The sequence below is a fragment of the Triticum urartu genome, chromosome 7, assembly GCF_003073215.2.
Source record: "Triticum urartu cultivar G1812 chromosome 7, Tu2.1, whole genome shotgun sequence".
NCBI classification, from domain to species: domain Eukaryota; kingdom Viridiplantae; phylum Streptophyta; class Magnoliopsida; order Poales; family Poaceae; genus Triticum; species Triticum urartu.
The window spans coordinates 89483557-89506461 of record NC_053028.1 but is presented as its reverse complement, the minus strand read 5'-3'; the positions used below and the strand labels follow the sequence as shown (position 1 = coordinate 89506461).

Below are 22905 nucleotides of genomic sequence, written 5' to 3'. Positions count from 1 at the left end.
AAAGATTAAAACACAAGACTGGTAAAATCACATACATGTCTCCCTAATGAAGAGCATCATTTGTCCGACTCAACAAGGGTGGCCCCCTTTACCCCCTCCCCGGATGCATGCAAGCCATGCAACATTGATCAAAACAGATGACACAGGACTCATCACATTCAACATACTTCACATAGTTCATACATAGGACAAAATAATACATAGTTCGACAACAAAAGGACATAGCACACAACACATTATACCACTATGACATACTATAGTCAAACTAAAGTCAAAGGATCTTCATTTTCCCTTTCCCTTTCCTTCTTCGTAGTGGTAGCAGAGCTCGAAGGCGACGTAGGGGACGTCGCCAGGGCCATCGAAGGCGTCCTTGGACTCGTCTGAGTAGTCCTTCGGTCCCTCTCGAAGGGTCAGGAGGCACAAGCTTGCTTCTCGTAGAGTTGACGCGATGGCGATCACAGGCTCTTTGGGAGCATCTTGGCGTTCTTGCGGCTACGGCGGCTGGCGTCGATTCTTTGGTGGTCAACAATCGGGGTCCTTGTCGGATTCGGACAACACCCGCACTGGAGCTGAAAGTGATGTGATGCCGCTAGCTTTGAGGCGGGTTGCCCGCGCCGCAAATTCACAATAGCCGATGTCGTCGTTGCATCCGCTCGAGCCACTTTCAAAGAAGATGAGACGATGAGGGAGCGCGGCGGGTCAACAACCACCGCTAGGATGGCGGGGACGACTTGTTCCCGCTGGACATGAGACACTATGAGCCACCGGTAGCGCTACCACTGAATCCGCAAGAGAGTGAGTTGGACGCAGCACCGCTGCTAGACCCATGCCAAGGCAGCAGGGAAGACTCTGGTTGTTGGATCCGCGCAGGAATGAAATTCCACGTCTTGACCAAGGACCAACAAAGGGCGATCCAATCGACGAGCTCCTCATCGTCATCCACCGCGAGGAGGTCCCATTTGACACCATCTTCTTTGATCTGGATCTAGATTCAGACATGGCAACGGGGATGGCTAGGGTATGTGGCGGGGACGGGACTGTAGAGAGGAGAGGGCATGAGAGGAGAGTGAGAGTGAGCTAGGGTTAAGGTTTGCCCGTGGATGGGGTGGAGGGGATTTTGTGGGGTCTTCGTTGGGCCAAAAAAAGTCTAGGTCGACATGGTGGACATGCCCGGACAAGGTCTCACATTTGGACTAGGACTAGGGCGGTCTGAATTATCCGGCATATAGGGGAGATTTTGGGAGGTCTATTGGGTCACTGATTTTTGTCCGGACTGCCCAAAGGGTGATGGTGGAGGTTCCCTACGATCAAAGTGAGCCATTGCTCCTCCACCCCTCATTCTACAAAGATACTTAAATATACACTTAATTGCTTATTTGTATTTTTAGTCTCATCAATGTTTTCGGTCTAGCTCTGGAACTGCTAATAGGATTGTTTCCCACGTGAAGAATAATTAATTGCAACAAGATGTACGACATCAAATCTGCGGTTCAATAGCTGGTGGATTAGAGGTAAAACCATCCATTCGCATATTTTTGAATGTGTGCAATTCACAGTTCTACGTAATTATGGTGTCCATCATTTCATTTCGAGTACTCTTGTAGTCCCTCTATTTAGAAATAGATGATCTTGTAAACAATGTCACGGTTCTCACACAGGACATATACTATATTTCAGCTGTAACCTTTCGCGAGCATCTTTTTTATTTCTGAAAAATGTCGAATGTGCTTATGAGATTATTCCGAATCATGGCAAACTCCATACTTTCAACCAATAGCATCATTTAGAGTGAATAAAGTTCACCCTTTGCCGGAGAAAAAAATAGTGTCATGTGACGGTGGTGATGTGATGAGATGACTCCCCCGCCCATCATCTCGTGTATGTATGCACTTTTGTTACGGAATTCTTTTTGTAGTTGTTCGTGACGAGAGATCGTGTATTTTCTGGTTGTGTAGGGGGCGGAGCGTGATTACCACGCTGTAGCCGGGGACTTTTGGGAGCTGGGACGGCGATGCCGCCAAGGCAAGGAATCGAGAAGGAGATATGCGTTGACGTGTAAGCGACGTGACGGTGACGTGGAGATAAGGTTGGTTGCCCTCACGTGCAAGCATCCTCCTGCTGCCGCATTTGCAACTGACAGGTGAGGTCGCCGATACGGCCATGATTTGCCTTTGTTTTTTGTTACGTGGATACGTGGATACGGCCATTGCTTTCAGAACCAACGTGTCAGCTATACTCCTCAGTTCACATTAAAAAAAGGTGATGTCCTATTGCCACGTGAAATTTCATGTTGAAACGTAGCACGAGATGTGAGCTACAGATAAACAAATTCGATAATTCAATGCTGATTTTGGTTTTCTTTCATAGCTGTTTGAACTTGAACTTTCACCCGGCAATGAAACATCACCCTTTTAGGGGCTGTTCGGCATTGCTCCGCTCCACAGCCCCCCGAACGGAGTTGGCGGAGCGGTAGGTCAAAATGGTGGAGTTGCCATTTACCCGCTTCGCAGATTTCCGAAGTGGAGCATTATCGAATAGGGCCTTAACGTCCGTATTTGTTGAGATTTTTTTGAAACTTCAAATCATCGTTTCATCTGATTTCTACCCTAATCCTAAACCCTAAAACCTAAATCACCTTGGGTCCCGCGCGTGGTCCTCTACTGACTCATGTGTCCCCAACTTCGTCTCGTCTAAAAACTTTCAAAACTAATTTTCTGAAGATAAAAAATTGTCCTTGCAAAATTGATTTTCCTGAGAAGTCTAAAAACAGCACAAACAACTGAGCACTTAAATAATAGATTTAATCAAAAAATTTAATTAAAAGTATATGCCAAAATTATGCAATAATGATATAATTATAGAGTGAAAAGACAAAAGTTACAAACACATGTATTGACCAGCGAGCTCGTCGCCAGGGATGCGAAGACTCCATTTCCTCGCCGCCAAACATCCAAACTTTCTCCTCCTTCGTTGCAACCCGCGCGCAGACCCACCGCGTGCTGGACCAGAGCGTTCACACTTAGAGCATCTACAGCCGGATCTCTCAAACCCGTCTCAAACGCCCGGTAGGCCGCCCGGTCACTGTCCGCTCGTGAAAAACTGACCCAGACGGGTTCCTTAAACGGGTCTCAAACGTCCGGAATGACCGGCACCCCTCGTATCCAGCCCAAATATAGGGCCGATATGGGGGCGTCTAGGCGCGTCCTCCATGTCGGCTTGGCCTACTCGGAACCCACATATATTCTCATCCGGAAAAACCCTAGACACCAGTCAATCCGAACTCCACTTCACCCCCGTGCCTATTCACTCCACTTCCGACCCCCACTTCGACCCGATGGCCGACGACGGAAGCAGCGCCGGCTTCGGCGGAGAATCCGACGCCTCGACCATGGATGCGGAGGAGGTCGCCCTCCGCATCGCCCTGAGGCAGTCGCTGCTCGACCAAGGCAGCAGCGGCAGTGGCAGCGACATGTCTTCTTCCTCAGCGCATGTAGCCCGTCGATGCAGCACCTGCGACGTCCCGCCCGGCGTGCAGCTCTGCCCACTCCGTTCCTGTCGTTCAGATACGCCGACAACCTCCACCTATTCCGGAAGTGGTGCACCACTCGGACCTCGTGCCCGCGCAGGTGCCGGCGCGCACGGACGCCCGAGTCTGAGGCACGAGCAGCCCGCCGCGAGCGGCAACAGGCAAGAGGGCGATAGCGAGGGAGACGCTGACCACACGACAGTCACGCGCGACCGCGACGGTCGATCCCAATGCCGCACTCCTCGCGTCGGTCCTCCACCGCTCTCTCACAACAGCAGAGATGGATGCGCGGTGCCTCCGCTGCGAGAATGGCAAAGCACTTTGACTCGTCATCGAGTTATTGGAGCGCGAGGCAAGCAAGGAGACAGCGGGAAGGCGGCCCGCCATGCAAGGAACAGGACCGCCTGCTCCGCAGGCTGTCGGGCCGAAGCTGCTGCTCGGACTCCGACTTAACGAGCGGCTCCACCTCCAGCTCTGACGACGACGGACCACCGCACGCCGACGCCTACACGGAGTAGGGGCATAGCCGCATCGAGGACCGGAAGGTGAAGGGGCCGGCGAGGAAATGGTGATTTCCTCCGCCCTTCGCCCTTGTGTTTATATTTTAACTATGTTTTAATTAGTTTGTAGTATGGATTTGCACTGCTCCGATGAACTATGCTCCTTTTGTCCGGCGATGAAATGATGATCTGATGAACTGCGTGTGATGATCATCTTTTACGTAGCGTTGCATGCTTTTGCATGGTTTGAGGGTTCAGATATAAGGAATGTGGATGTACAAGTCAACAAATAAGACGTGTCCGGTCAGTGTCCGCGTTTGCGGGGGTTTGAGGGCTTGGATTTGCACATCGCGACTGTAGATGCTTTTAGAAACCGTGAGCAAATCTCCTTTGTTTCCGCCAGCTTCACGTCATCGTCGGTGCATAACTCCGCTTCCATCGCAGGCTTGCGTCCATCGCCATTCGCGAGCGGCAAAAGCGAAGAGAGCCGGGAGAGTGGTGACTGCTAGTGGGGAGGGCGTGGTGAATGCAAAGTAGGTGCGTGAATGCGAGTGGGTCAAATACTGAAATTGAATCGTGCAAAGTGTGTCCAAACTGAAACTGAAACTAGCATACTGAAACCGACACTTGCATACCGAAAACGCGCAAAATGAAGTGAAAATGAAATATTGACTGAAACTAGTTTTTTTTTGTTGTTGGTAAAAATGAAGCTTTTGCTGAACTAGTGTCTGAGCTGGTGAGTTGCTCTGAAGTGTAAAAGTGTCCAGTTTGCTCTCTTTCTTTGAATTATCTATTCACCTCGAAGGATCACTATCAGGAGCCAAGATCTCTAATTTTCGGCTCACCTCAGCCTATGAGCATAACTCTGCAAACTGAAACATAGAACTTGAGCAGGCAACAAATTCAGAACAAAGTTCAGACTTTACATTCATTTCAGAGCATTGAGTACAACATTTTCTGTCTCACTTTGCAAACAACTGAACCAGGCTGGCAACAACTACTATAAGCCATATAAATCACACTCACAATACACAGGAACTTGAATTTATTCATCTTCAGTTTCCTAGCCAGGGCTGGTCCAATATATTTTTGGGCCTGGGGCGATGTAAAATAATTGTTTTTCATATTAAACTTTTATACTTATTTTAAACTAAGTGTATCATATTACAATTGTAATTAATATTTTTTATTACTTAGCCACATAAAATGTTTTCAAATAACATTTATATTATTATTTGGTATGCATCTGTAATGTATATAATTGAATATTTTAATTTTACAAAATGAAAAATTTATGATGTACCAAAACTTTTCTTTATTGTTAAGACAATCTTTCATATTTGTTTTTCTTGTATTGCATAAACGGTGTAGTGTATACACATTTGCATATACATGCGTGTGTTCATATATCTTTTCATGTTATATTGAATATTATGATAGAGATTTATAAATTATAGACATACCAACAAATATTTTTATAGCAATTTCTAGTGTATATTAGGTGGTCATATTCATGGAAACTTCTAGGGCATAGAAAATGTGGCCTGCATGATAGGTTCAGTAATTCAAAGAACCAAAAATGTTGTTGATTATACTTTTACGCATGATTCGATTACCTAATGTGCTCGTCCAGATTCACTTGGTTTACTTTGGTGCAAATCAGATGCCTAGACATTTATCAAATTAAAAATTGTGCATTGGTTTAAACATTGAAATCGATATATCATAATTTTCATTATGATACTAAGACATGCATTGTAAAAGAGAGACTAATGTATTTGAACTCAACTCCGCAGTCGGATTGGTTTGCCTAAGCGTGGTATAACTTATCAGTATGTGGTGTGAACTTATGCTTATGCTAATTGAGGCTCTATTTTATCCATTGAATAATATTCCAGATGTAATGTATACTCTTTTTTTGGAGAGATCTCGCAAGCTTTATTGATTCAGAGAGATATTCATAGGTACAATAGTTGGGTTATGAGGATTGTCCAACCACACATCTCTACCTATGCCTAGATTATATGCATACTTTGCGAGATTGTGAGCCTCCAAATTGAAGTTTCTACGCTCAAAAATAAACTTGCAAGAAGAAAAACCAGAACTACGAGCTATTATTTCATGTGTGATTGCTGCGTTCGGTCCACTTGTTCCCCAGTTGATGTCATTAACTACTCCTTCGCAATCGGAAGCCAGAACCACATCATGAACATCCAGATCTTCTGCCAAAGCTAGTCCCTCTCTGTAAGAAAAGGTTTCTAAGACCATTGGATCAATGACACCTTCGTAGAACACTGCCGAAGACCCCAGGTAGTTGCCATTCTCATCTCGACATAGTGCAGCCACAGCTTCGCCCTTCTGCTCCGAGCTACTGCTCCATCACCGTTCACTTTGACAGTGTCGGTTCCCGAAGCGAGCAAGCGTTGAGTCCTGGCCGCCCGTGCTGACATGCTCACCGTCATGTTCACCTTAGGGATATGTTGCAAGTCCGCAAGGAAGTTGTTCACAAAAGAAATAGTTTGGTGCGGCGCTTGAAAGATTGCCTCGTACACAGCTTTTCGCCGAGCATACCAAATCGCTCAAAGTGTGACAACCATTGTTGTAAACTTGGAGTGATCCATCCTGCTGTATAATTCAAACAGCCATCTCTTTGCACTTGGTTCTTCTAGTTCTGCCATCGCTAGCAGCACATCTGCATCCAATAGTGCCCACACACACCTCGACATAGTACAGGAGATCAAAGTGTGCCGCCACGAGTCTTGGCATCCACACAAAGGACATGTGCCCTGGGTTGCCATATTCCTGTGGTGTAACACATCCGTGGTATGCAGCGAATGCCGTGCCAAACGCCAGATGAATAGTTTGATCTTCGAGAGTATAGGTATATTCCAAAGTGCCGACCAGGCTTTTCCTTCCTCCTGGCCTGCAGATGATCCCAATCTGCCCTCTAGCCACTCCTCTCGCTGCAGTTTTGTGCTTACCAAAAATCTTACTAGTGTAAGTTTTAGTTGGGCCCCTCCCCTCTTGGGGCCCGGGGCGGTCGCCCCTTTTGCCCGGCCTATGGGCCGGCCCTGTCCTAGCATTGGCCTTTGGTTCACGTCATCACGCAAATCACCATGCGGCAGTTTGGTGGGGTGAGAAAAAAGGTAGAAGAGAGATTTTTGTGTCCGAGGGGAGACGGTGTAAAGATCAGTCGATCTAGAAGAAGTGTTTCCCTATTCATATATGATAGGTTCTGTTCGATTAGTGCAAGTCACGCAAGGCTATTTTTGGCCAAAAAAAATATTCATATCTTCGCTTCTCATTTCGGCATGCAATGAGAGCAGTGTTTGGGTAGCAAAAAGATGCAGAGATACAGCATTGCAGCTTACATGTAAAGGACTCAAACAATATTCATAAACTTCCAACCACAGTTATATAGCCCCAAACCATTACGTAACAATGTTCGTAAAAAACAATTACAGTACTTAACAAATTATAAAAACTACAGCTAAACCCTAGCTAGATAGTTCAAGCTCTCGTAGGTAAAACCCAAGACTGTATGTATCTAGTAGCAGGCACCACCCCTGAGGGCGAGGACGAGGTGGAGCACGTCGCCGGCCTTGATATTGTAGTCCTTTGCCGCCTTGTCGTCGGCGAGCTGCTTGCCGGCGAAGATGAGCCTCTGCTGGACGGGCGGGATGCCCTCCTTCTCCTCGACGCGCTCCTTGATGCGGTCGACCGTGTCGGTGTGCTCGATGTCGACCTCGATCTCCTTGCCGGTGAGCGTCTTGACCTTGATGGAGAGGCCGCCGCGGAGGCGGAGCACGAGGTGGAGCGTCGACTCCTTCTGCACGTTGTAGTCGGCGAGCGTGCGGCCGTCCTCGAGCTGCTTCCCGGCAAAGATGAGCCGCTGCTGGTCCGGCGGGATCCCCTCCTTGTCCTGGATCTTGGCCTTGACGTTGTCGATGGTGTCGCTGCTCTCCACCTCCAGCGTGATCGTCTTCCCCGTCAGGGTCTTCACAAAGATCTGCATCTTTTCTCAAAGGCGAGGTACAAGACTTGGGTCCTCGACGAAGCTTTAGATTCAGCTTCGATCTCTCTAGCTTCTAGGTTGCTTGAGAGTTGAGATCGATGGGGCCGTGTGGACTATATATAGATGGAAGCGCGTACGTGGCCGTGAGCTCTGCGTTTGCTCGACTCGGGTTTGGAATCCGATCCCTGCGGTGCCATGATCGATTTCCTGCGCGAACTCTGCAACGATGTCGTTTCGTATTGGGCACATTTTGGGCCCAGCACGTACGGCCCATGGAAAGTGAAAAGGCGATAACTGCGCGATTTTGGACGCGAGGCAGCCCAAGTTGAGGAATAGGCCTGGTTGAGCCCAACCCGGATCGGTAACCAGACAACCCCAGGCCCAGCCGTACCTCCACTGCACCTTCCAACCCACCCACGGCAGCTTCCATGGCGAGGGACGAACCCTCCGCCGCCGCCGTGGACGTCGCCGACGGCGACTCACCCTCCTCCAGCCCAACCCTCACGCGCCTACGGGAAGCACTCGCCGTCCTCTCCGAGGTAACTGGTCGCCCAACTAACCATCTCGAACTCGGCACTTCTCCACGCCTCCCCCCCAAACCGTAAGCTCCTGCCCTGCTCCAGGCGTTCGAGTCCGGCGACACCGCCTCCTCCGACGCAGCCGCCGCCGCCGTCGCCGAGATCCTCAGCCCGTCCGATGCCGACGCGTCCGCCGCGCTCTCCGAGCAGATGCTCCGCGAGGTCCACGCGTTCCTCTCGCGCCCGTCCTCGAATCAGGTCGACAGAGTGCCACGGTGCCTTCGACTGTTCTTGTCTTCGGCCGCTGAAATTGCGTTCCGTTTTATCCTCCTGATTCCGCTGCTATGCTGTGATAGATGGCCATTGACGCGCTGTCTCTAGAGCTTCCCAAGCCAGTGGCGAAGCTGGGTGCTCGGATGGGGAATTGCCGGGACATTGCCAGAGCAATCATTGAGTTCTTTGCATCGAATTGCAGCCCAAGGGACATGCTCTGCATCCTCTGCGAGGTCAGTTCCGTAATTAATAAATAAGCAGTTCCCACACTTGGAAACTTGAAGCTCCTTTTACCCACGACTGGAAAATAGATTATTTCCTATATTTAGGATGGCTAGTCTTTACACCGTGAAGCTTTTTAAACATTTTAATTATGTTAATGTGTTGACGATGTTTGTTGCAATTTTAATTCTATTAATGTCCAAATGTTCTTTCAATGGAAGATTATATGTTTGTAAAAGGTTGGGGGGGGGGGGGGGATAAGTAGGAGCATCACTGCACAAACTTAATCTAAGTTCTGACTGTAGATTTTGTAAGGGAGTGAAATTTTGGCGTAGCTATTCTGTGTTTAATTTTGTGCCTATGCTGATTTCTGCACTTATGTGATTGATACCTGCCTGGGCTCTGAGATGATTGCTTTATATGTTTTTTCTTTTCCTTAAAGAGACACTGGTAATTTTAAACTCTTTGGTTATGAATTGATGCTGTGTGTCCAGATCTATGAAGTATCTGGTGCACTGGGCTTTAGCACCCAGTCATTCTTAAGCAGCTTCTCATATTCTCAAAATGCTAATATCATCATCCTTTTCTTTCTCTCTAGCTGATGCTCAGTTCTTTACTGTTACCTGCTCACCCATTTTGTTCATACTATTACCTTTATGTTGATGCAGGCATTAGATACACCAGTGGCATTTAATGGATCAGCATACCTTGTTATTCTACTAGATGGGCTTGCCAGCAGTATGTACATTATCTTATATTAACACTTCTACAGATTCCACATTAATTATTTGTTCTGCTAATTGGCAACAGTTTCTTGCCTTGAAACTTCAGCCTGATACCCTCCTTACATTCTGTCTGTACATAGGATAGGTTAGATATATACTCCCTCCACTCTAGGAACAAGGCGTAATTTTTTGTTTTGCTAAGATCATGGAGGTGCTGTGCATCTGAATTGTTTCCCATCTTACCTAGCCCTCATTAATGAGCAAGATCATTTGTAGATTATCCTGGCTGGACACTTAGCGTCTCCTCATCGAACCATGGCCATGTACGGCTGATTGACGAGCAGTGATAATTACATCCATTGTTTAGTCCACCAGTGCACAAATTATAGAGAAGGGGTATTTTTGGGAGGCCTAGTGCTAAACTACCCTTGCTCCTTCTTTCCAGGAATTTTGACAAAAGAAAATTATGCCTACTTTTCAGGAATGGAGGGAGTACATGCTAGAGATATGTTGCACACCTGCCGTCTATTTTTTTTACTGATTAACATCATATGGATTTGAGTTCTTGATAGCTAATTGTTCTTTCGACTAGCGCTTACTTTGATTCAGAGGAGACATATTGAGCAAGTAAAGGTCGTACTTCCTGCCATCCTTCGAGTTATGCATGCTAATTTATCAGAATATGATGGGGAACATAGAATGAGTACTGTTGATCTGTTCAGTGCAGCCCTCCGTATTGGCAATGCTATACAAGAAATGTGCAAAACAATGGTTTGTTGATTTAAATACAATTCTGTTGACCATCTCATTTGTTCTATTGATTCTGAGTTTTTTTTTGTTCACTAAAAGGTAAACCACAGGAAGGAAGAGTTATGTTCTATACTTGGTCTATACGCCCTTCAAAACATAGTGAGTACAAAATGGATGTTATTTCTAGAATATCCATGTATGTTCATCACTTTGATATACAAGGCTCTTTTGCAGGCTCTTGTATCATCAGAAAGCAAACATCAGAATATTCTATCTACTTGTGGTTCAGTTGTTCTTCAATATTCTAAATTTCTTATGTTTTGCGGCTTCACCTATTTGGGTCTTTTAACTGGTAATGATGTGACCTCAGCCACCACTAAGCTTTCTAAAGGTGACTCATCCAAATTATTCCCATTTTTCTGGTTCCTTGGAATAGTTGTATATTATGTTTGCTTCATTGCTAACTGATGCATATGTCTGTGAAATGATGTAGAAGAGGACGACAATTTTCTGGACTGCTTTTCTTCTGCTATGGACGGTGCAAGTCTTGTAGGTTTGATAATCTTTCCTATCACATCACTTCCACTATTATTTAGAAGCTGTTTGGTCACATTCTTGAGCTCTCTTACAGTTGTGTGGACATCTATGCATGATGACATGTCAAAATATGCTGGAGCAGAGTTTGAATCAGCTCTGAAAGAAGTTCAAGACAATTGTATTAGGAAATGGGAAGCAATTAACATGTTTAGATACGTCTTGTCTTCAGTTAATTACTCATGGGCAATCAAATCTCACAGTCTGGACTTATTGTTGACTCTAGTTGATGATAAGTGTAGTGAGGAAACCAACGATCATGTAGATTTCCCATATTCCACTCAAATTTTTGCCACACTCAAGGTAATGTTTGCACTTTCTTAGAGATGAGTTGATATATTCGCAAATATTGTATTAACATTATAAGTATTTCCACAGGCCATTGAAAGAGTCATGATAGCTGCCCCAGATACGTTGATGCGGAAGAAAGCCTTTTCTGCCCTGAAAAGGGTATGTATCTTAAAATTCACATTGTGTGTGCAAAGAGAATATTATTTAGTCTGCCAAGCTTCTGTTTTCATTATTTTTCGTTCACAATAGATCATAAATTCATTTCATGTAATTTCTTGTGGAATAAATATGAAAATTTAATTGTTGCCATTTTGTGCTCATGACATAGTAATACAGCAAAATTGGTTGTATTCAAATTTTGCATAACCCTCTGTAGTCTGTAGTCTACTGTGGCACTGTCCCTTTTTTTTAACATGTACATGTGTTCACTATAAATCCTATCAGGTTATTTCAGCGGTGCCATCCACTCAGAGATTTGATATCTTACAGGCCCTCATCGAGAATAGTATGTTCCCCTCCTTGGTAAGAGAACTTCTCATATCCACTATTCTTTGGAATGTTTGAGAGCACCAACTTGTCGATGCATGAGATGTATATGTAGGCAAAAGAGAGAATAAATAAATAATCATACTACAGCATTATGGACTCCAGTTTCTCAGTTCCTTCATGCAGCCTTATCTTATTGGACATGTTTCTTGTTGATATGAACTTCATTTTTGAACTCCATCCTTCAAATCCTGGCTTATGTTTACTTTGTTTATTGTTCTTTCAGACTGCAATTCTTTTAGATCTGGTGAAGAATGAAGTTTCGAGAGAGAGCCGTCGAGCTGATCAGGTTAATGGATCTGATCGATCACAAGATGCTGGGGGATCACCACCTTGGGCTTCTCAGGTGCTTGAGTTAGTGGAGCTGATCTTGAGGCCTCCAGAAGGTGGTCCTCCTTGTCTTCGTGATCACAGTGAAGAGGTACCCTTTTCTTTTGTTCCTTGCTGTGTTTAAAGCTGTACACAGAGGTGGTTGGTGGGAAGCCTTGATTGCTCAATGTTGAAAAGTTGGTGGGTTAGCTTCCTCAAATCAGTAATTGGACGTCAGTGTCTTCATTGCACAAACTCAAATACGTAACACACCAGCAGCACATCTTTTCCTAAATGCTGGCTCAGTTTGTGGTTGCTAAACTATGCTGTGTTATGCTTACTTTATAATTTGCTGTTGAAAGTTAGACACAAAAATAGGTGAAAGCAAGTCAATAAAACACTAAATAGGCATAAGCTGGGTGGACAAATTTAAGGACCCTGATAAGTGTGACACGTCAGGTATGAGCACAGGGCAACTCCGAACGTTTTCGACGGCAAGTTTAGTGACGCGAGGATGGCAACTTTAGTTGGCAAGCATGGCAACTTTCGTGCTTCAGTTTATTTTTCACAGAAAGTTGCCGTGTGTCCTTGGAATTTGCCGTCCTTGTGTGATTAGAATTGTCATCAAAAAACGTCAGGGCCGGAGTGCCACGCACCTGACGTGTGGCACTTATCATTTGGGAAATTTAATTGTCATAATCCATTGCAATGACATTCGTCTGCGAGTGACTTATGATAGAGGATTAGTTGTGTAAATTTAGTATGTTTGAAGACTGCAAAGACCAGATTGACCTGGTTTGGGTGAATAAGTAAGCAAAGATTTGGGTAAAAATTGTTATCTTGGCCTCTCTGTATTCCTCCATGTTGCTAGTGCTCATGGTGCCAACTTTTGTAGCACTCCCCCCTCCTTGATAGCCTCGACATCCTTTTTCCACCACCACGTGTCTTTAAGTTCTTGCTTCTTACCTTTTTCGTCACCCCAAGTACCTCCCTAGCTACCTTCCGAATGCAAAAAGCCATCTTCACCCACATACTATCTGCTGTTCCTTCTTCGCCCCATGGTCCTTCTGCAATCATCCTCTCCTTAAGGTTTGCTGTGCTTCCCCTTTGAGCTTCCACCACTTTGTTCTTGTGATTTTGGCACCTTTGTCTAGGATAGGGTGCCACTCAGACTGGTAAGCTAACCCACTGAGAGTCGCAATCCAAAATGTTTGCAAGGGAAATTCCCAATCTGGCAGGGTAAGGCTGAAGCAACCAGAAGTTGTTCTTGCTCCTCTCATCTGATAAGGATCATTGATGATTTGACATAATTGATACAGAGACCAGAGGCCATACCGAAAATTGGCAAAGCTTCTCTGACGAAGGCAAAGTCAAGAGAAGTTGGCCTGATGAGGACCACATCATCAGCGTAAATCAAGAGCCTCTGAAGCGGAGAACAGCCCGGCATATAACTAATGATGCCTGCTGATTCTTCCTTGATAACCATGGCTGTCAACGCCTCCATCCAATGACGAGGAGGGGGTGATTGGGTCACCTTGATGCAAACCACAAGCATGCACTACCTTGGCCCCACACTTACATCCACGACGATACGGGTGCTGGCAGAAGAGAGGGGAATGGCGATCTAAGTTCTCCAGCTATCCCTAAATCCTTTGGGACGTAGGATCTCAGACAAGAAATACTAGGAGGGGCGTGGGAAATATTGAGCTTAAGAAGCACCTTTAGCCTTTCGTTTATGAAGTTTGTGCGCAACTTACCGGACCAGGATCAAGTTATCATGCAGATCGTGACCCTTAATTAACGGCTTAACGCTGATTGCTTTGCACTAACAAGCTCACTGTGGGGCTGAAGCCGCACCACCAACAACTTAGAGAAGCTATGTACTAAGCTAATCGTGTGGTAATCTCCTACCTCATGGCGTCAGAGCTCTTGGAGACCAGGGAGATGAGAGCTTGATTAAGTTCTCCTCACATTGGCTACTATGTGTAGAAGTTTGGTGTTAGCATCTCCTTCCTGTAGCCACTGCAATCTAGAACACCGTCAGGCAATCGTGCGTTCCAGCGAAGACAAGCCGAGAATGGAAGCTTCAAGGATCTTCTCAATCATATTTCCGCCGGGAACTGAAGCCTTGAGTGCTGAGCAGCATCTAAACCCAGAATCACTGCGTCGGCAATCACTTGCCGCGTTTCTAAAAAGAGCGATCCAGAACGCTTGTAGGGGTCAGCGATTGCTGGACTGCACCTCCACGCCTCCTTGATAGCCTCCTTAAATCCTTCCAGCTTGGCCCAGAACATTTCACATCACGCTTGGTGGAAAAGTCTGCATTTAAAGGGAGATGAAAAGGAAAATGATCGGAGATAGCAGTTGATAGCACCTACAGTAGGCAGTAAGGATAAAACAGTTCCCAGTCCACTGTCCTTTTTTTTAGGGGTGCCCAGTCCACTGTCTATGATGATATTTTGAGCATTGACGTCATTTCTCCAAGCATGCGTTTTCTAAGTGCTGGTAAACTGCTTTTATTTTCCTGTTCTTGTCCTGCTAATTTCACTTAGCTAGTATTCTATACTTTATGCCTATAAAACAATCTGATGTGGTCCCCATTCTCTGTCTGTAAGCAGGTATTATCTGCTCTGAACTTGCTCAGATTGATTCTGATAATAGATTCAAGAGGTAACTGTTCTTGCAAACCCGTGATGTATTGCTCTTGGCAGAGCGAATCCTGGAATCGACCAACATTTTGTGTGTTAACAGAAGTTTTCCCTTTTTTTATCATTAGGATCCAGATCAGCCAAAATGTTGCGGGATGAAAAAATACGAGCCGTGTACTCAGAGTGGCTGATCCCACTAAGATTAATTATTACAGGGATTCAATCCGAACTCGAGAAAGGCGGCGGTGAGGATGAAAATCAGATGTTGTGCTTGTTAAATCCTGTTCAATTCGTACTTCACCGCTGCATTGAGCTGGTGGAGGAAAAAATGAAGGGTTTGTAATGCTCGAGCAGTGTTGCCTTGGCCAGGAAATGTGAAATTTCACTCATCAGTATTCTGAATCCATTTCCTCCATTATTTATGCCGTATAGACATCCTCTGCTGCGAGTATACGTAAATCCTCAATGAAATGTTGGACTATATGTGGTTGTTTCATCCCAGTCACTGTGTATGGGCCTCGTGCAGTAGAAAATATCACTATTCTCTTTTTTTAGTGCAAATATCACTATTTTCGATGCTTAATGACTTGTAGGTGTTATTTTCCTACTTTCTCTTCATATATGCCACGAGCGTAGAGTACATGAGAAGGCCGCAGCCCGAGTCGCCTAGGTTGACCAGGAATAGATCGAGCCACCTAGGTCACCGGCAAAAAAAAAGATTGAGCCACCTAGGTGATTTTTCTTTCCTCTCTCCCAACTCCCAAGAAGAATTGGGAAAGCCTTCCTCCCCTTGATCTCCGCCGTCGAGCTCGTGGATTCGCCCTCCTTCGCCTGCTGCTCCGGCGGCCGGTGGCGGGGAGGAGAATCCTGGTGTATCGGCTCCCACTAGTTGATTGGTAGGGTTTTAGTCCTCGCAAGGGCAGCTTTTGGACGGATGGTGGCGCTCCTACGAGTTAGTCATTTGGACTCTGATCCTCCTTAAGTTCATCCATTGGGACGGATTAGACGGAGCTCTTGCATAGATTCCTGCTAGCTCCTTCGGGCGACGAGGTTAGGGTTTCTCGTCGTGCATATGCAACGATGGCATTTGGTGTTTAATTCTTCAGATCGATTTAAGAATTCAACGGCGACGGTTGCGGCTCCGGGGGGCTAGGTCTTAGGGGCACGTGCACGAAGACTTATCGACTGTCATTGAGGAGGTCAGGCCGGCTCCGGTATAGGAGCAGCGACAGCAGCGCATCGACGGCTCATTCTGGAGCGGCAATGGTTGTTCGGTGGTCCATAGACCTCTCGTGAATCTTTATTATGTTTGAGGTGATTTGTACTTATGGTGAATCTTTATAATAGATCTGATAACGTCGTAGTCGTAATGGTTCGACCTCCCCTGATGATTCGACCTCTCCAGCCTCGTACGTAACTTCTGCCCGTGAAGTGAAAAATCGGACCTCCTCACAACCCCTCCGCGCACGATAGAAAAAAAAAAAGAAAAAAAAACAACCCAGACGTACGCACGTACCAACTCCCACCCCCTTCCACCAGACCCCTCGCTATCGATCCCGTGTCTTGCAGAGAGGAATCGCCGCCGCCGGCCTCCTCCTAGATTGGAGCGGTGAATCCGCATCTCATCTCTTCATCACCGAGTCCATGAGGTGCTCGATGTGGCAGGGACGACGAACACGAGCGCCGCATCAATAGCAGCGATGAACGATGGCCCAGGTAATGCCATCTCCTTACCCTTGCTCCACCACATCTTCTCACGCCAACCAGTGGATATGCAACTGCGGCCCAGACTTGGTGGCCGAGCAGCAGCGACCTCGACGCGGCACATGCGTGGTAGCTGATGCACAGCACAGCGACCGCGACCAGGACGCGGTGGCGGGAGAATGGCGACGGCTGCCAAGACCTGGCGTGACGGCGATGAAGATATCGACTCTGACGACTCGCCTCCGTTCAACAGTGCCCTGCTTTTCCGCATCGCCTCCGTCAAGCATCACCTTCTTTTCCGCGCGCACATCACCTCGGTCACTGGTAAACCGCTGTATCTCTGTACTCTGCTGGCGATCTGGATTTAGGAGCTCTGGGATTCGGAGAATGCACAGGCTGGAGTTTGGGAATAGCTCGGGCTTCCTGCAGAAGACGATAGGTCTTGTTTGGTTTTTTTTTAGAAGAATGAATCTGATTTGGATGAGACTAATCAGTACGTCATGTGGGCCTCCAAGCGAAATTTGTGGTGGGAACTTTCCTTCCATTCATCTTCTAATCGGATTTTGATATTTGTGCCATTGATTTGAGTGCTGATGAAGAGCTTTCTATGGACGAAGAGTCAACAATGCATTGGCATTTTCCAAGTCCATTCCCTGCTTTTAACTATTCAACTTTCTTCTCTTTTTTTTTGAAGAACTAACTTCTTTTCTTTGTGAAAAAACTATTCAGGAATCGGAATCATCGAATTCATGAACTGCTCATCGAATTCACCCCACCGAACTCAATTCGTAGGCACTACCGAATCGCAAATCCCAAACCCGAATCAGTGGACTGCGAATCCGGTAACTATGGCAGGGATTGACAAGTGGCAACAGACGTCTGGTGGCGTAAAGGACGACGGGTGGTGGTAGGGCTATGGGAGGAGCAGGTAGATGAAGGAGGTTGCCTGTGGAAATCTGGCATGTGGCGGCATAAAGGTATTATGGTTTGATGTTTGCTTTTTACCTAGATGAATACTTATAGCACTGAATCTATGAATGTAGGCATAAAGGACGACGGGTGGCGGTAGTGCTATGGGAGGAGCAGGTAGGGCTATGGCGGTATAAAGGTATTATGGTTTGATGTTTCTTTTTACCTAGATGAATACTTATAGCACTGAATTTATGAATGTAGATTTATAGTATTGTGTTTTTGATGTTTACTTATTGTCGTAATCGCATGTATAGGTTGTGTAGAAATCACTCAAGTCTGCTTTTTATTGTGGAAGCTCGTTGTATGTGTAAAATTACTTATACTGTTGGTCCCGGCGCACGGAGCCTACAAGACGCCGAATGTTCCTGCTGCTGCTGTAAGCATTTCATTTGATTATGTCTTCACCTGCTGCTACTGTGAACATCAATTATCTTTACTACTGAGTCTATCATATTTTGGTATGTTGATGGCAGTACCAAGCAGGAAAATACCAGAAATAAGTTCAACTTGGGGAAGAACATGAAGATGATGAACTCGCTCGGCGGCTTGTACCGTGTTTTGTGCTGGAGGAACATAAAAATCTCCGTTTCCTTGTTACTTTATTCTGATGGTTTATTTGCCATATGTTAGATTGGCGAGAGGTGGGGTACCAGAAAGAGGCGACGTTAAAATCGGTGCCAGTGACGACGACAGTGGACACGATGAGCTTGGCGACAGCGGCTGCCGCAACATTGTTGTGCTTGGAGCCCATGCTATCCGAGCTGGACAATGCCAATAGCTCAGTCCTTTTGCGTGTTCATTGACAAGTTGTCCGTACAGTACCTTGGCGTCAACAACCACGGCCATGATGACGGAGTCATGCTGGCCGATTGCCCTGCTTCCATGCACCGAGCAGTTTACTGGTTTGAGATGACCATGAGGACTGATGGGCTCAAGGGGTTGAATCGAGTTCACCACATGTGGTGGCAACCTGGGTGAGCTACCTTTTGTTGGTCCTTTCTGCTATTTGGTATCTCTAGCCTGGTTTTAGTGCTCTGACAGCAATTAGCAATGCTAAACTTGAGACCAAAAGGAGTTGTAAGAAGAAAGGAGTTGTAAGAAGTGTTCCTTAGAAATTGTACACTAAACTGCTTGCACATTTTCATGCATGTTGGCACTCATCTTGGAGCACAATTAAATGGAAATCAGTAGCAAAAATACAATCTGCATAGTGGTAATCTAATCCTAGAATTTGGCTTCATTTATATATTTCGAAGTGGTTGCATGATTTCATATTTTGCGTACTATGTTCACACTGTAACTTCTAACCTGGGATTTTAAGTGCGCGAACATTTGATATGGGTTACAATTGAAACTTACATTCGTTCTACTGAATAGAAGAAGTGGCTTCTGATCGTACTAAAATTTCTTAAGAGCTATAGTAACTTTATTCTGTAGCAATCAGTTAATTAAGAAGTGATATCTTCCCCTTGCTTTGAAGTGAATGCAAATTTCGGGGTATACTCCTATTCATTGCAAGCATCACTAAGCGCAACTTCTGGAACTTTAATTTAATCAAAAGAATACTGAAAAATACTATTTGCATTAATTTTCTACTCCCTTTGGTACACCATGTCATATAAATGTGATGCAAATTGTTGTAGGTTCAGTTTTACATTCTCCTCCTTCCCAGATCACAAGTGTCTATTTCAATATATTCCCTTTTTTCTATTTTACAAAATACACTTTCCACCATGGAAGTGACATGTGTTATTCCTGAGAACTGGTTTAGTTTGAGTTGATACCATTTATTTTTTTCTTTCCCATTATTTTTAACAACATCTCCTTGATTCATAGGTCGTACTTTCTGCTAGACTGTTTTATTTTCTTCATTGGAAGACTTATGTAATACTTGATGTCTTTTTTGTAATAGAAACTTCATCTTTGCTTATAGTTTTGTTGGTGTTGTTCTGCGCATGATTCCTTAATTCGAATAGACAGTTAAAATTATGATACAATATCATATCATTCTTTTGGGAATATCAAAAGAGTAACTTTAACTTCTGAGGACACGTGCATTTTTGACTGCTCTTTGTAAACCAGAACATAAGAAAACCAACAGCCAGTTAAAGATTAGCCAGATTAACGCAAGTGATTTTTTGTCTTGTTTAGTGATATGCATTTCATCAACTATTGTTTATCGCCATTGCCGGATGTAGTGATACTCCAAATGGAAATGAAGTGGTCAAAGTGGACAATTCTCGCCATATGGCTTGATTACCGTAAAATTTACTACAAATCTTGACCTCTGTTGTGTTGCAGTAATTTCCTCAAGATTATCTTATTAGCATGCTATCGTTTTTACAACCTGACAAAAATAGGTGAATTGTTGAACTTCAGACTGCAATGGAGGTGCACTGGATGAACCGGAGGTGATCATTTTGGCCTGTGCACGTATGTTCTTCTGTTAGGTCTAATGCGGTCTTCTTAATAGATCAAACAACCACATATAATATTTGATAAAGCTTTCTTCTTATAAACATTTTATATGCATAATCGAAATCCAACCCTTTGTTGTGGCACAAACACACTGACATCCAAAGAATGGATTAAGTGCTAGGGAGAAGGGAGGGCCAAGATGAGCTGTGTAGGTGTCCTTGGTGTAACTAGAGCATTCTTTGACCTTGTTAGAGACTTAGTGATAGAGCAATAAATTGTTTTGTTAGGATAATAAATTGTGTGTTAGGTTATTCTTTTATATGGGTGATTTTAATCCCAAGGTAGGAGTGTTTGTACAAGTGGAACTATGAGCTCTCATGCAATGTTTAGAAAAAAAATAGGCTCCTCTTTGGGATTTCTGACGTATAACATTGCAAAAAACAAATTGGGTATCAGTTGAATTATATGAATGTTGTGGTGTGCAGTTGCAAGCCATATGAAGTTAGTGGCATTGGGAATGACTTTGGCAATCTGGCATACTTGGAGAAAACACATGCAATTTTGTAGCGGGGCTGGGAATAGCAATGGTAGTTTGCAGGACTTGGAGAAAATATGGCAGATTCGGAGCAGGGTGACAACATACCAAAGGACAGTGTGATGACCCAAGAGCTACAGCCCAGGGCTCGCCATAGATTTATTTGTTGGTCTGTGGCAACGCACGGGCATTCAACTAGTAAATCTACATAGTAAAATAGATCCTTCCAAGGTTTCTCTGGTCTTGTTTTAGTAGATTTTATTTTACTATGTACACCCTAATTGGAAGGATTGTAGTACTCCACGACACATGCATAACACAACGTCTTCGTATCCTCGCTTTTCTGAGCCTACGTGAGCAATATGACCTGATCAATCAGACGGTGCCAAGCTGTCACGCCGAGAGACGAGTGCCGCATGTTCGCTCGTTGGGTTTGCCGATTGTCCATACTCATTGCATTGTACTGGTTGATCGGCGCGGTTTGGAGAAGCGGGAGAAAAGAGATGTGGTGGTGCATTTGTTTTTTTTTCAAAAATGAAATCATCTGTATGGATGGAAAAAAAATCTGACACCGACGGGCCCTTACGAAGAAGAGAAGGTCAAATAAAGTATTCATTGCTCGTCCATACTTGTTGCATTGCATCATAGGATCTATGAGATTTGCTTGTTGAATCGCACTACTGGATCTATGGGATTGGCAGAAGCAAGAGAGGAAGACGTGGCACGGACTCATTTTTTCAAAATTGAAATTGTCTTGATGAATGAAAAAGAGAACACCGAACCACTACGAAGAAAGAAGGTAGGGGAGAACATATGTTGCTCGTCCATACTTATTGCATCGCACCAGAGGATCTATGGGGTTTGCTTCTTGAATCACACCACATGATCTACGGGATTGGGAAAAGCAAGAGAAAAGAAGAGGTGGTACGGACTCATTTTTTCAAAATTGAAATTATCTAGATGAATGAAAAAGAGAACACCGAACCACTGCGAAGAAAGAAGGTAGGGGAAAACATATGTTGCTCGTCCATACTTGTTGCATCGCATCACAGGATCTACGGGGTTTGCTTGTTGAATAGCACCACTAGATCTACGTGATTGGGAGAAGCAAGAGAAAAGAAGACGTGGCACGGACTCAGTTTTTTCAAAATTGAAATTATCTGGATGAATGAAAAAGAAAACACCGAACCACTACGAAGAAAGAAGGTAGGGGAAAACATATGTTGCTCGTCCAAGCTTGTTGCATCGCACCGTGAGATCTGCATAATTAGGAGAAGTTAGAGAAAAGAAAGGTTCTCGTCCATACTTATAGCGTCACACTGCTGGATTTACGCAATTGGGTGGAGCAAGGAAAAAAATTGAAAAAATAATATCATCATAAGTTATTGGGGGAGAAGAGGGGGGGAGGGGGATCAAAATCATCATAATTGTTTTTGGGAAAGCGAGAGAAAAAAATAATCAAAATCATTTGAATAAACAAAAACATGAGTGGGAGAAGCAAGAGGAAAACATTTAAGAGTGTTGTTAAAAAAAATTAAAAGAAGCGACTGTACTGGCAAAGCTAAGAGAAAAAAATTAAAAACATAATTGGGAGAAGTTAGAAAAAGGTGCTAAAAAATAGGCAATATCATATGAAAGAAGAAAAGTCATCATTTTTGAAGAAGCGAGAGATAAAAAAATCAAAATGATCTAGAAAAACAAAAAGACCAACCGTGTACGTCTACACGGATCTGACAATCGTATAGCACTAGGCGAACCCAATAACCATACGTCGGCCTTTTACCTCCGCAGACCCGTTAGATCAGAGCTAACTGATTCGTGACCGCATCGTTGGTGACAACCGGGTCAGTGCCAGCGTATTTAAGCAGCCAAGTTGCCTACCAAGCTTGCGGTGTGGTATTAAGGGCATCTTCAGCCACGCCCCCAACAGGGCCTTTTAGGCCATTTTTTCGGCGCCGGCGTTAAAAAAATGGCCCAGTCGTGTCCCCAGGACACCGAAAATTGTCGATTCGAACCTTTTTTCCGTCCGGCGGTCACAGGCCGAACCCGACGCGCTGGGGAGCAGTTGGAGGCTCCGACGCTAGGGAAAAGCATGCCTGGCCCACACCGACAGGGGAAAAGTCAAGGTTTTCTTCCCCCGACTCGCCTCGCACCCCCCGCGCCCTCAGCCACCACTAGCTATATCCCGGCGACGGCCGCCGCCCTACTCTGCTAGATAGCCATTCCCCGCCGGAAAATACAGCGCTTCATGGCGGCAGCCCCTCCCACAGCAGCTGGGCGTTTCCGGCCGCGGAGGCGCGGTTTAACGGCGGGTACACGCCCACCGAGCGCAAGGTGTTCGGCGTTTGCCTGCCTCGGC

The 22905-nt window shown here is 45.2% G+C and overlaps 2 protein-coding genes and 1 long non-coding RNA gene across 9 annotated transcripts; 2 read left to right on the top strand and 1 right to left on the bottom strand.

Moving 5' to 3' along the window:
- Positions 1-7450: 7450 nt before the first annotated feature.
- LOC125517980 (ubiquitin-NEDD8-like protein RUB2) lies at positions 7451-8097 on the bottom strand. The gene has a single exon (XM_048682946.1). The coding sequence runs from the start codon at positions 8039-8041 to the stop codon at positions 7574-7576; it is 468 nt and encodes a 155-aa protein (XP_048538903.1). The 5' UTR covers positions 8042-8097; the 3' UTR covers positions 7451-7573.
- A 323-nt stretch (positions 8098-8420) lies between these two features.
- Positions 8421-15500, top strand: LOC125518843 (aberrant root formation protein 4). 5 transcript variants are annotated; one of them, XM_048683721.1, is made up of 14 exons: positions 8421-8580; positions 8665-8817; positions 8916-9065; positions 9723-9792; positions 10507-10550; positions 10629-10688; positions 10764-10920; positions 11023-11082; positions 11161-11426; positions 11502-11573; positions 11859-11936; positions 12187-12381; positions 14888-14939; positions 15046-15500. In XM_048683721.1, exons 1-14 carry the CDS (start codon positions 8470-8472, stop codon positions 15258-15260), a joined length of 1683 nt encoding a protein of 560 aa, XP_048539678.1. In that variant the 5' UTR covers positions 8421-8469; the 3' UTR covers positions 15261-15500. The 5 variants fall into 5 exon arrangements, with proteins under 5 accessions (XP_048539678.1, XP_048539677.1, XP_048539676.1 ...); XM_048683720.1 differs by having other exon boundaries at positions 10752-10920; XM_048683719.1 differs by having other exon boundaries at positions 10372-10550.
- A 716-nt stretch (positions 15501-16216) lies between these two features.
- LOC125525473 lies at positions 16217-20392 on the top strand. 3 transcript variants are annotated; one of them, XR_007291312.1, is made up of 5 exons: positions 16218-16945; positions 17351-17598; positions 17665-17729; positions 17848-17969; positions 18067-20392. It is a non-coding gene; the product is annotated as an uncharacterized LOC125525473 (long non-coding RNA). The 3 variants fall into 3 exon arrangements; XR_007291311.1 differs by having other exon boundaries at positions 16219-16633; positions 16707-17598; XR_007291310.1 differs by having other exon boundaries at positions 16217-17598.
- Positions 20393-22905: the final 2513 nt, after the last annotated feature.

Excerpts from the sequence above, each read along its gene's own strand:
- LOC125517980 (XM_048682946.1), bottom strand. The coding sequence starts at position 8,041 with ATGCAGATCTTTGTGAAGACCCTGACGGGGAAGACGATCACGCTGGAG.
- LOC125518843 (XM_048683718.1), top strand. The coding sequence starts at position 8,470 with ATGGCGAGGGACGAACCCTCCGCCGCCGCCGTGGACGTCGCCGACGGC. Across the intron at positions 10,689-10,751 it reads TATACGCCCTTCAAAACATA|GCTCTTTTGCAGGCTCTTGT; the intron begins GTGAGTACAAAA and ends TTGATATACAAG. Across the intron at positions 12,382-14,887 it reads TTCGTGATCACAGTGAAGAG|GTATTATCTGCTCTGAACTT; the intron begins GTACCCTTTTCT and ends GTCTGTAAGCAG.